Source organism: Equus caballus, chromosome 6 (assembly GCF_041296265.1).
Source record: "Equus caballus isolate H_3958 breed thoroughbred chromosome 6, TB-T2T, whole genome shotgun sequence".
Lineage (NCBI taxonomy): Eukaryota > Metazoa > Chordata > Mammalia > Perissodactyla > Equidae > Equus > Equus caballus.
This window is the reverse complement of record NC_091689.1, coordinates 84,631,666-84,645,538: the sequence shown is the minus strand read 5'-3', so window position 1 is coordinate 84,645,538 and position 13,873 is coordinate 84,631,666. Positions and strand designations below refer to the sequence as shown.

General features: G+C 43.0%; 1 protein-coding gene across 1 annotated transcript in view; it reads left to right on the top strand.

Annotated features, from left to right (window-relative positions):
* Positions 1 to 13,873, top strand: part of TESPA1 (thymocyte expressed, positive selection associated 1) — a 34,799-nt gene that overhangs the window by 17,886 nt on the left and 3,040 nt on the right. Inside the window, exons 5-10 of the mRNA XM_005611272.4 lie at positions 555 to 608; positions 1,345 to 1,381; positions 1,655 to 1,753; positions 3,383 to 3,591; positions 5,144 to 5,952; positions 7,081 to 7,174. Coding sequence (XP_005611329.2) covers positions 555 to 608; positions 1,345 to 1,381; positions 1,655 to 1,753; positions 3,383 to 3,591; positions 5,144 to 5,952; positions 7,081 to 7,174 — 1,302 coding nt within the window. The remainder of the gene's footprint in view (positions 1 to 554; positions 609 to 1,344; positions 1,382 to 1,654; positions 1,754 to 3,382; positions 3,592 to 5,143; positions 5,953 to 7,080; positions 7,175 to 13,873) is intronic.

The window sequence follows — 13,873 nt, the reverse complement described above, 5'->3', positions numbered from 1 at the left end:
TCTTCTACCTGGAGAGGGGTATGGCTGTGCATGTGCACATGTGAGTGCATGTGTACACACACGCATATGCATGCGTAAGAATGCTGACTGTCTTTAACTGTCTGCCAAATGCCTATTAGTGGTCACAAGGCAGTCCAGGAGGTCCAAAAGATAGAGAAAGCATCGGCTGAGAGCCCACAGGCTGACTAGCACTCAAAGATTATCTTCTGTTAGTGGTTGTTCAGCTAATAATCGCTGCTGTGGGAAGAGCTCTATACAATGTGTGTTTATGTGTGTGAGTGCACCCTCTCATGTGCTCACTATTTGGCAGAGGACTGTGGACATGGCTATGTGATATAGAGGACAGGTTAATTATAGGTGAGTCTTTCTGTGATTCTTTCCAAATCAAAATATGACTGTGATTTCTGAGGTAGTGTTTGTATAGCTAGGGATAGTTTTGCAAAAATGTAGATGTCTGATGTGATTGCGTGGTTGTAGATGTTCATGTATACAGATGTTATGTGTGTGTGTGTCCAAGCCTGATTTTCGGTGACCTTTGCCTTATTGTTTGACAGGGTGCCCCAGCCATGGAACCAGCTTTGAAGATGACTTGACCCTTGGAGCAGAGGGTAAGTGGCACAGCTCTCTGAGATTGGCACCAAGGATGAGGCTATGCATTGGATGAATTAAGGGTAGAATGGAAGGAGAGAACAGCTGAAAGAAGCAGCCCATCCCTGGGGTCTCATCTGTAGGGAACAAGAAGTCTCATTATGATCTAATGTAAAACTCAGAAAAATGTCATGTGCACAGAAATACTTCCTCACCAGCCTGTCGTGATGTCTACTGGTCCATCATTGGAGCTTTCCTTTGGCCCCTGGGAAGATATATAAAATCACCATAACATTGGCTGTCCAAACATCTTTGAAACTGTTTTCTGTATAAGAAGCCCAAAGCAGCCCGAGTACTGGGTACAGGAAAGAGACTGCATTGCAGGAAGCCTAGGACTTGAATAGAGGGTAGACGTATAGCAACCTACTAGTGTCTCCTGGGGCCTGTAGAGAGTCACGTTTGAGGGACAGGACCACTGGTCTGGAGGACTGAATGACTCTATCCTCCTCAGGACAGAGAAACTGTTGCCTACACACCAGTCATGGTTCAGAAGTTCAGAGCCTCGGGGCCAGTTGTATTTGTCCCCCTTCCAGATCTGTGTTTGATAATCTTTAGACACTCCCATAAAGAGCAGAGTCCACAGGGTGCAGGTAGCCTGTAGCAGTGGTGGAGGGGAACAGAGGTGGCTGAGTTTTAAGTGATTTTAATTTTCCCTTCTAACTTTCTCTTTGCCTTTCTGTTCCATTCCCTGTCCAGCCACACTGTTGGCCACCAATGGCAAACTCTTCTCCAGGTAAGTGTGAGGTTCAGCCAGGCTGAATGATATCTCTTTCAGGAGCTACCGAACAGGGGTAGGTGTCAGAGTCAAGAGATTTAAGACAAGGAGCTGGAGATTCACAATAGAGAGTGAGATTTTCCAACTGGCAATGAGGCCATAGACTGAGTTTTTACAGTAGTTGGTTCAAAGGTACCCAGCAGGGAGTGAATACGCCCAGCAGGGCATGTCTTAGAACCAGGGTGCAGATTGCTTACAAGATTAGTATGACATGGGCTCTGATCCCTGCAGGTGTTTCCTGGAGACAGCCCGGCCCTGCCAGCTACTCGATCTTGGTTGCAGTCTGGCTTCTAGCAGCATGACTGGTGGGACCAACAAGACTAGTTCAAGGTAGGTACCAAGTTTGGCAGGGGTGTAAGGGTGGGGAAGATGAGAGGCAGAGGAGAATGGAACTGAGATCCATTGCCCATTTTTTCTGGGATTTCTTTCTGGAGCTTTTATGTAGTCACATACTTTAGAAGTATGACCTTACTTATGCTTCAAGGATGCAGAGGAATCTACTGCTCAGAGCTGTATTCTATGTGTAAAATATGTGTGAAATATAGGTGTTTCTGCCACTAAACCTTGTACCCCACGAAGTGTAGTATTGGTACCATCACTGTTCCTGGAGTTACAATAAGGACTCAATAAATAATCAATAAACATATTGGTTAGTTGATTTGTTCATTGAAGCAATAAAACATTGAGTCATCCAGGCAATTTTGTATCCCCTAATGCAGGCCAAGCAATGACCGCATGGAATTTGAAAAAGACAACCAGACAAGGAGCTCAACAATCCAATAGGATGAACAAAATATACACACAAATAACTTTAAAACAAGACGAAAAGTGATGAAAACTAGTGTGGTATAATCAAAAGTGTCTGGAAATTGGAGTCAAAGTTTGAATTTGAGACCTTGTTCTCAGATTTATTACCCATGTAACTATCTTTAGTGATTTGTAATCACTGAGCTTTAGCCCTGGCCACACCCCAGTTCAATTAAGCCAGAATCTCTAGAGATGAGACTCAGATATCCATATTTTTTAAAGCCCCTCAAGATGATTCTAATGTGAAGCCATAGTGGAGTACCAATGATCCAGTCTTATGCCCATAATTCAGGTAAGCAGACTTAGGACCATAGAGATAAAACCAGCATGTAGGAGGCAAGCACAAGAGTAGATCCAGGAATTCCAATTATCCACCTATTAATTAAACAAGATGGTACCTATTTGGATCAAAAAGCCCAGCATCCTTTCTGAGAGTGACAGTGATTATTCAAAGTCTCAAATACTAATCCACAGCCCCCCGATCCCCACTGTTGTTTGGAAGCGTAGCCACTGAGCTCTAGTGTCACCCAGCTGGGTAGTACACAGATTTGGATGCAGATACATGTTGGTACCATTCTGAGAGACAGCTTGATCTTCTGTAATGCAGAGCTTCTGTCCCGAAAATAGTGCTATCAAGGGGCTTACTTCTCAAAATCAGTTTTTGAAAATACCTATATTGATTAATTTTCACCCTCAGGGTAAGAATAAAATGAGTTTTATGTTCCTTACACACTCATTGCTTAGTTGTCCCACACAACCACTGGGGCAAGCTGGGTAGTAAACTGCAAAGCCAGCTACATCATAGTTTGTGTGAGTGGAAACTGACTGGCTAATAACACAACCACAAGATTTCTTTGCATCTATAACTGCTTTTGATTTTTCAAATCCCTCCATAGTAAACTTTCATTCATTTGGAATCCATTGTTCATTGGATTCATTCTATCTATCCATTGATAGAATTGTATTCAGTTTTTAAGCCAGAGCTGGATTGTAATTCTCATGTTTCAGACAGAGAATTTAGGTTCAGCGAAGTGAAAGCTTTTCTCAAAGCCACATGGAAGGTAGAGAAATGGCCAGAAAGATATCTAAGTTTCCTGACACTTTGATTAGATACTCTGGATTACCCCATTTACCCAAACTCCCTCTTTGCAGCATCTCTGAGATTCTGGACAAGGTGCAAGAAGATGCAGAAGATGTCCTCTTCAGTTTGGGCTTTGGCCAAGAGGACCACAAGGACACATCTAGGATTCCTTCCCGATTTTTCACCACCCCCTCTCAGGCAAAAGGCATTGATTTCCAGCTCTTCCTGAAGGCCCAGGTGCGGAGGATTGAGATGGAGGACCCTTGCCTCATGCTGGCCAGTGAGTGTTACCACAGATCTGGGTTCTACTTCTCCCCCAGCCTCCAGACATTAACAGGGATCAATGCTCCAAATCCTACTTCCTCTTGGTCAGCTTCGCTCGACCCTTTGTCTCTTATGTCTGTGTCTTCTTAGGTTGCCTTCAGTGAAGATGGAGAACTTTAACATCTGCTCCTCTCGCTTAAAGAAACAGTCTTCAAGAGACCTCATATTACTATGGCTTTCTTAGGCCTTCTCTCTTTTAGCTGAATCAAATCAGAACAACGTATTTAAATGTTATCTCCAACTTCTATTTCTCAGTTGGAATTATAGAATGTTCCCCATTTGTAGCCACTACATTAAAATCATTTCCATTTAGGGCAGTGGTTCTCAAAGTTAAATATGTTAAATTGCCCAGGGAGTTTATAAAACATTCACATTTGTAGGCTTTTCCTCCAGAGTGGAGGAGGTTCAGGAATGTCTATTTTAAACTAGCACACAGATGATTCTTATGTGTAATCCTTAGACCACATCCAGGGAAACAAGGATTTAAGTCATGCCAATTCCATTCTAAGGGAAGACGTGAGAGGGCTTCTCCACCCGGATGATTCTAGATGTTAGAACATATTTCAAATTATATTCTGCTACACCCCCAAGATGATAGTGTTTCTGACAGTTTTGTTTCAGATTCTTTGCATCAGATTCAATTTAAAAGCTTGATATAACCACACTCCTGAGCTCCACATGCTGAGACAAAGCTTTTCAGCGGGAGTATTTTCACAAGCACCTTAGATGATTCCCATGCATACTAAAGTTAGAGGATGATTTATTGAATTCCTTTTATGTGCCAGGTACATAATTAGGTGTTAAATTCAGGAAGAATCACAGCCTCACCACAGGAACATGATTCTTGCCTTTAGGAAGCTTACCGTTTAATAGATACACGGTGCTTTTCAACGACAGATGTGCATATGAATTACCAAAGGATACTGTTAAAATTCTTGAGGTACAGTCTGAGATTTTGCATTTATAACAAGTCCCCAAGCAATACCCATATTACTGGGCTAGTGACCACACTCTGGGAAGCAAGGTCTAGTAGAAATGATATAGTCCATTGAAATTTCTCTACCCTAGTCCATTGCATAGTAGTTAATAACCCTCAAATTTGTTGCTATAGAGAAGCCTTCTATAACCCTTTTGTTACTGTCTAAGAAAATAATGTTGGTTTTGCCCTTTTTTGTCATGTTTTTCATCTAAAGTAAACACAGTGATAGAGGCTATCATTTAGAATATACTGACAGCAGAAAGGATACACCAAATCAAGATATAGAAAAGTTTCTCATCCCATATAGAATTCATTTTTGGGCTAAAGGAAAATATCTATTTGGGATGGGGAGTCAAGAAGTCAAGAAGGGGATCCTACATGTCAGAAATCTAAATGGGAGAAACACTAGTGGGGAAAGTGGCAACTTTTTTCTAAATTTTGAGCTTTAGGAAGGCTATTGAGGGGAGAGATACAAGAGATAATTTGCTGATGACACCCCAGACTCACCATTTTCAACCCTTGTGCCCAGGCAGGTTCAAGCAGGTGCAAACACTGGCTGTCACTGCCGATGCCTTCTTCTGTCTCTATTCCTATGTGTCTAAGACACCTGTCCAAAAGTTCACACCATCCCACATGTTCTGGAATTGCAACCCAACTGATGTGCCATCCATCAGGATTCTGGCTCCAGAAGCTGAACCTCATTCACCCAGAGAGCGCCTCCGGAAAGCCATTTCCAAAATGTGCCTGTATACATGCCCCCGAGATCGGCTCTCACCACCCCCTAATACTCCCAAAAGGAATAGTTTGGACCAAGTGGTGTGGGAAGTGATGGACAGAGTGAGAGGAGAGAAGCTGGTCCTCCAGCAAGACCCTGGGTTTGGGCCTGGCTCACAGGAAGATCCTGTGCCCCCCATCAAGGGTACAAAGCTGCCCACTTCCTCCTGTCCATGTGTCCTCTGCCCTAAAGAGGATGGACAGCAGGGGATGTCCATAGTGCAAGCATCATCACGAACTCTGGATTTTAACCCCAAGGCACCTTGTTGCACACATTCTCTAGCCAGAGCAGATCTACAGTGGAGCACAGACTCTGCACAGGTAAAGAGAGAGCTGTGGGGTCTACAGGCCACCAATAAGGAAGCCCATTCAGCCAATGATGAGACTTTCTGGAAAAGGAAGAGCAGAGCAAGAAAGAGCCTGTTTCAGAAGAATTCCATGGGCAGGAAGGCTAAGTCTTTAGACCTGTCCGCCGTCCAGCAGAAATGGAAGCAGAGTCAAGAGAGACCAGAACTGCACCAATCTCTAACCCAGCAACTGCGGGACACTTTTGACTCAGAGGAGGTGAGTGGGTTGGAGGTGAGGGAGGGGCTGGTAGAGAAAGGTGGTAGATTCTTGCCTTGGGTAAAGGGAATCCAGGCTCCCTGTCCTCACCAGATATACCACTTCTTCAGTTACATTCAGAAACCTTTGGTAGTAGGTTAACACAGAAGGAGAAAGAGAAGCCCAGTTTCTTAAGAGGGCCCAGAACTGCTTTTCTAATTCCTCATCTGATCTGATTTCACTGAAGTTTCTCATCAAGCACACCTGCCCCTATCATTTGTGGGGTCCACACAAGAGTACAAATAGAGGCCAGTTATACAGTATTAAATGAAATATGTTCTCTTCTACCTTGACAAATGTGTACCCATAAGAACCTGGAAATCTAGGTTCAAATCTAGAATTCTCAGACTCTTAAGACTTCTGCGCTAGAACATAGCAGTGTGAGCAGAGCCACTCTCCAGCCCCTGGCCCGTCCCCTTCTCCCCCCATGCCTAGACCTGTCCTGCCTGCACCATAAGAGACTTGCACACACGTGTGTGAACACCCTAACCTGCATATCCAAATGCCACACACCCCCTACCCACACAAATAGCCATCTATTGGTCATCACTCAGGCTTGGGGGTGCAGACAGTAGTGGAGAGGTCAGCCCTTGAGAGAACTGACGCCAGGCAAAGTCAGTGCAGTTCCCTGAAGCAGGCTTGGGGCCATTCGAGCAGCACATTTGGGGATTCTTGGTAACCAAAGCATGGTCTAAAAGGGATAGTGCAGGAACCAGGTGGGTACATCCTCTAGGTCCACCAAGTCCTCATCTCATGGACCGTAAAATCCTCTTGCCTGGGCCTATAGACAGTACTGCCATCAAGTGCTGGGGTCTCTTGGAAAAGCTCTCCAATCCTTGCCACAAAGAGAAGCTGTGGTGATTTGCATTATCGTGCATGTGTGTGTGTGTGTGTGTGTGTGTGTGTGTCACTTCTCTTTGAATGTAGAGCTGCATCTCAGTTCCTGCCTTCCTCTCTACTGGCTTCCCACCACAAGAGAAGAGGCTAGGTCTCCCAAGGACAATCGGCCTCTTCCCCCTACAGCAGCCGGCCATCCCACACCTTCCCCTCACTGGCCCTGACTGAGTTCTGCTGGGATCTTGGTTACAGGTGCAAAACAACAGTGAAGAGGAGGAGAGCTGTTGGCCCAGTGGACCCAGACACCCCCACATCTACCAGACTTTTTCTGGCAAAGACTCAGGAAGTAAGTGGGTTCTCTCCATCTCTCTCTCTCTCTCTCTCTCACACACACACACACACACCCCTACACACACACACACAGGCAGTGGTTCTCAAACTTAGCTGCACACTGTAATCACCTGGGAAGATTTTTTAAAATACCTACGATGAAGGATCCCACATCCTGTGATTCTGATTAATTGGTATGGCATGGAAACCGGTAGCTGATTTTTTGTTTTTAAGCTCCTCAGATGATTCTATTATGGCTGAATAAATACTTCTCTAGATCAGTGGTTCTCAGACTACAGCATCAGAGTCACCTGGAGGGCTTGTTAAAATATGGATGCCTGGGCCCCACCTCCCAGAGTTTCTGGCTGACTAGCTCTGCACGGGGCCTGAGACTCTGTAGAAGTTTTGTAACAGGTGAGGACCAGCTATGGAGATCTGTATCCCAGCACCTACCTTCAGCTTCTTTCTAATCAGCTCACATCCTGGGACTTACGGAAGACTCTTCGGTGTATCTCACAGCTATGCTCCTGTAGGCTCTGAGTTCCTCTTGGCAGCCAGGGTCTGAGGCACATGGCTCTCTTCCCCCTCTTCAAAGAAAACATGAGTCTCACATGGCAATTATTGCTATAAAGGTGAAATTTCTTTCCTCTAGAGGTGTGTTTTGAGTATTAACTCTTTTAGAGGTATCCTTTATACCTTTGAACATTTTGGCTAAAGATTTATCATTTAAACTAAGTAGAAATTAGTCTCCTGTATTTTTACCACCTATCCCCTAGGACCACAGAGAGCATGGCATCAGGGGTAATGATTTTTCCAAGACAGTAGGAACTGAAATCTTTCTTGAATTAAGTAACTGAATCCCGCTTAGAGTTCCCTCCATTTTGGATGCCTTAGTACTATTATGGCACTTCCTAGCCCGACAGCTTTTTTGGTTAATACGCCAAAATTTCAGTGTTACTTGTCCCGAATCATAAAGATCTTTAGGATTCTAACTCTTTTAATTCTAATTCTCTGTAGTTTTAGGGCCCTAATTACACTTCTTTCTCTCTTACCCATTACCTTCATCTCCAGGTACCTAGACTGTGTGTGTCCCGTTAGTCATTCACAAAAGACAGAAATATCACGTGGCAGCAATATGTTATATGTAGCTGAAAAAGTTTAGGAAATAGCCAAATGACCTACCCCATACTAGTTCAATGATCTTGCAGGAATCACATAACTTTAGTTTTGTCCTATAAAATAGGAGAATAATAATAATAATTTGTATATATATATCACATGTATATGTGGACTAGGCATTTATATAACATTTCAGCATTTTATAGGGAGTGTGTGAAGGTAATGTAACATTGAAATAACAACAATGATATTGCTGCTGCTGCTGATGATTTTAGAAAAGGTATTCATGGGCATAAAATAATTAGACCAGTGACTTTCAGTCCCGTAAGCTTTTTAAAAAGTTGCTATTTACAAGGCTCCACCCAATAGAATTAAATACAAATCTCTTGGGTTTGGACTTGGCATTATTATTTATTCTTCTTTTGAAGCTGTCCTAGTGCAACAGTTTCCTACTGCTGCATAGTAAACCAAAGCCACCCAAAATGTAGTGGCTTAAAGGAAAAATTATTATTTCTTGCCATTTTGTGGATTTATTGGGATGCTCTTCTGCTTGTCTCACCTGAGTTCACTTATGCAGTTGCTTTGGCTAGGTGGCTGGGCTGGACTAGAAGGTCAAAAACGGGCTCACCCACATGTCTGGAACCTTGGTGCTAACTGTCAGCCAGGCACTCTCTCCAGGTGGGGTGCCATTCTTCAGTGATCTAGCTCGTCTTGCTTCTATGGAAGTTCAGCAAGAACTGAAGTTGCAGTGCCTCCTTTTAAGGATACATTGCAAGTTGCACAATGTCCCCTCTATCACATGGTATTGGTCAAATCAACTCACAAGGCCAACTTAGATTCAAAGGGAAGGAAAACAGACTCTACTTTTTAATAGGAGTGGCAAAGTCACATTGTAAAAAAGCATGTGGGATGGGAGGGTTGTTGTGGCCATCTTTATGAACAGTGTGCCACAGACAATGATTCTGGTGCACCAAGAAGGTTAAGAACAACTGGTTTAATTGAGGGGCTTTATCCTCACGTATTAAAGATGCACTGAATGTGAGCTTGCATTCTAAAGCTCATGCAGTCTCAGCCACAGCATGCAACACTTGAAAAAGAAAGTAACCGCTGAACTTACCAAATTTAAATAGAAAATGTGGAGTATATGCTCCATAGCTAGGTTTGCCTGCCAAGAATTTAATTTACTCTAAAATACAAAGCTTTGCTCGAGTGTTATGTGTCCAGCAGATGTCAGCTTCTCACAAGAAAATGCCAAGATGCCCAGCAAAGCGAGTTGTGCGCAGGATCTATATGGTTATACCTTTCTGGGCAATCTGTGAAACACCCAGGACCCAGGTTCCTCTCACAAACCTGTCCCATCTTTGACTAAGTGTCAGTAAACAGAAAGATTATAATTGGATTGCCAAGGAGAAAGTATTACTAGGAGTTGTGTATTTCAAATAAGTAGCTGGATTCCATTTTCTGCCAGGGCGATGGGATTTCCTTACAGCAGGAGAGATTGTGGTCAGAAATGCTCTATTTCACTTATTCTAAGGCATTCATTTTTCCACATTTTAATAACTCTAAAATAGAATGGGTCTTACAATTGGCACTGTCAGCCAATTTAATTGTCCTCTTTTTTTTTTTTTTTTGCCTTCTTAGCAGAATATAAAATAATTATGAGTCTTACAAAAGACGCCTTATGGGATTCAATGAAACATAGTAACTTTAGAAATTACATGTACTTAGTCTCTCAGGTAAAGGAGGAAATGCATTTGTAGATTTTCCTTCTCTGATTCCCTAGCAGACTGAGAGATCTCTGCTTCACAGACGCGTCTTTGGCTGAGGCGGAGGGCCACAGCGCTTCCCGAATCTTTCCAATGTTCTCTGCGTTTGTAAGTAGCAGCAGAACACTGCCTATATAGTGCCGGAAGTTGAGAGGATGGCGCAAAAAGACTGGGCAGGGTTCTGCTTTGCTGTACACAGGGTGGCTGGGAGTCAGAATCCACTTGACAGCACTAGCAACAACAAAAATGTATCTGTTTAATCATCTTCCACAAGGCTATGAACTCTCTCTCTCCATCCACCTCTGTCCTCCTTTACGAGATCACCGGAAGGAGGAAATACCTATGAAAGCAGCTCAGTACTGCCAAGATTAAAGATTGTGTGATAAATACGGAAGGAAGAAATTCACTTGCCACCATCAAAGGCAGAGCTGAGTGGGGCAGTTCCTCAGATGTACTGAGAACCAACCCCATTCCGTCTCTTCCGGGGTCTGTAATTATCTCCTAGAGACTAATTCTCTCCCAGGCTCTCTTTATCAAGTCCCAGATGTTAATCTACTTCTTGTTATCAGGCAGAGGAGGGGTGCGAGCATGGGTGGGAAGTGGTAGCAGCACCCAGCCGGCCACTGCCCCCAGCTGTATAGCCCTCACGCTGCACAGAGACATTCACCTGAAAAGACAAAGAGGGGTGCAATCCAGCTCTACTGAGGTCCCCAACTAAAATCTCAAGGGTCTTCATCTTCTAAGAGGGATTTCTCTTTTTTTCTTCTACAGAAGATGAGTTCCTTTCTGTAATTAGCACAAGGGCATCTTTTCTGTTAAAAGAGGATCTGATCCCCAGCTATCAGCTTTCTTCCTGTCTACTCTCTCATTTAATCTCTGCCAGAGAAGAAATCTTCATCTTCCTCCAAGTTGCTGAGAAAGAATGACCCTCATCATTCCTCACAATTTGCACCACGCTCAAGAATTTCATATTCACAGCCCTTTCTATTGGTGCCCTATTACTGAAATTTAAACCATTTGGCCTTCACCACATTTATAAGAGGCAGGGCCAAGGAGAAGGTTTTTATTTTCCATGGTTGTTTGTTTATTTTACCAGGTCTGAAGTAGCACAGGCCAATATATATTCTCTTTGTGAAGTGATCATATCTGGAGGTGGGAGGTTTCATTTTATGGTCAACTCTGCTGGTGACAGTGGGAGAAGAGACAAGAGACAGGAGGGATGAGGTAGGGAGGCTGGTGCAGAAGACAGAATAAGGAAGGAAACTAGTCTGAGATAATCCCAAATGTTGGGCATGTAACTCAAAACTATCTGTTTGTACTTGGTGGCACCCATGTGAGCCAGGTAGCTACAGACTTGCTCTTTGATGTAAGATTTTCCCATCTGATAATATTAACAATAACAAATACTTATATATAGTCATCCCTCAGTATCCATGGGGGGTTGTTTTCAGGAGCCCTTGAAGATACCAAAATCCGGGGATGCTCAAGTTCCGTATATAAAATGGTATAGTATTTGCATATAACCTACATGCATCTTTGCATATACTTTAAATCATTTCTTGATTACTTAATACCTAATACAATGTAAATGCTATGTAAGTAGCTGTGATATTGTTTAGGGAATAATAACAAGGAAAAAAGTCTGTGTCTATTCAGTACAGATAGGGCCATGGTAGTCCTTTCCATCCACAGCACAGAACCTCTGGAGAGCCGACCGTATAGCGCTTACTATACGTCAGATGCTATCCTTGGCACCTTATGGGAATTATATTATTTAATCCTGTGATATATGTTTTTTTGTTGTTCCACATTTTGTAGATGATGACACTGGGCACAGTTATTTTTATACCAAAATAAATTCTGAAGAGGGACTATCAGATAGGAAGTGTAGGGAGAGATATGAAAGGGGAGAGGGGACAACATGAGAATGCGACAATTATTTTTCTGCCTCATTTACAATTCTTACCAAGGTTGTTTTGCATCTGTTAGGGAAATATAATTAAAAAGAAAATCTTCTACCACCCCAGAAAATCTCTCCAGAAAGGTATAAAAGGTAGAAAACAGTTTTATTTTTTAGAATAAGGATTAAACCAGAATATGACGTGCATCACAGACAACCCACTAAAGAGATTGCAAAGACAGAAGGAACTCTCACCCTCATATATAGCCGAGCAGATACGACCCATTACATACATGTTGTCAAAATAAACAATAACTAGTTCTCAAGGAAGAGGACTTGACAGCACCATTTGTCACACATAGTTCATCCTAGATTTGCCTTGTAACTGGGGTGACCAACTGTGTTAGCTAATTTCCTGTATCCAAATGAATAATAAAACTTCTCATATCTTTATGACAGAAAGTAGTTCTTCAAGTTGGAGCCAGGCACATAAGTTCGACTCCTACCCTCCCATGGACACTGGGAAATAGGGGCGCTATGGTCCTTGATGATTACATTTCAAAACAATGATTTCCATATCCTTGAGAAAGACATTTCTGTGTCATAAAGGTGGCAAGAGGTTTATTTAGGCTTTAAAAAAGATTTTCATACCTTTCAAAGAGACAAAGAACTTGCAAGTTTTCTAAAGAACATGATATAAGAAAGGGGAAGTGTAGGGAGAAGTTTCTTTCATGATAGGGAAAATTAAGCATCAATTTATATTTGTTGTTACACCTCTCGGTATATTCTTTTCTCTTCCTTGGCCTTCCTGTTATCTCACTGCCTCATTCTTCTCTAGAGCTGTGGAAGGCAGAAGGATAATCTCCACTGGCATTGCATATTGCCCATTTTCTAAGTTATACATTTCAAATGTTCTGATGGATTACCAAGGCTATATCCAAGGCTGTCAAGCCACACAGCTTCAGGTGTCAACATTCATGCAGACTGCAATGTAAGCATTGCTCCTAGAGATGTGCTGAGCAGAGGCCCAGGTGCGTCCACAGTACCTTACCCAGCCCTTCAGGTAGAAAGAGCCTCTAGTGATTGTAGAGCACTTTCAGAGATATCATCTCGCATAAGTCTTATTATCATATAAACTGCATGAGAAGAAAAGTGACTTAACAAGATCATGTGATTACGTAGTTAATATCAGAGTCAGAACTAGAACTCAGGTCTCCTGACTCCCAGACCAGTGTCCTTTTCATCAGAACACTCTGCCATGAATGTGCAGGAGTTCAGGCTGAAGGTGTGGACCAGAGCAAGCCTCACTACCTGTACTTGGATCTGACCTTCACGGACTGTGTGCCCAACCCTTTGAGCTAAGCACCAATACCCTCCCTACCTTTGTCACCACTGGATTTTGCTTCCTTCTCATAAAGTCACTGGCAAGAGGAATATTATACAGAGTAAGCTGGAACACTCACAGGATAGTTGGAGTTCATAGTTTAGTGAAAGACATGACAGGAAAATCAACAGTTATTTTGATTTAATTCAAGAAATGCCACAGGGATATAGAAAGATGAACTTCCCAGAGGACGACATATCCAGGTGAATCTGGACAGACGAGTAAAAGTTGAACAAGGGAAGGATAGTGAGGGGAAGTAGAAGAAGAAGCCGGACATTGATATCCTAGGGAGAGGCAAAAACACGTTCAAAGACAGAGAGAAATGAAATGTCACACTGTCTTCAGAAACTACACCTCGTGCTAATGGGAGAAAGGGGATACATGGGAGAAGATCAAAATTAAGAAAAGGAGGAGACAACCCTGTGGCATAGTGGTTTAGTTCACCTGCTCCACTTCAGCAGCCTGGGGTTCGCCAGTTCGGATACTGGGCGTGGACCTGCACACCACTTATCAAGCCATGCTGCGGCAGGCGTCCCACATATAAAG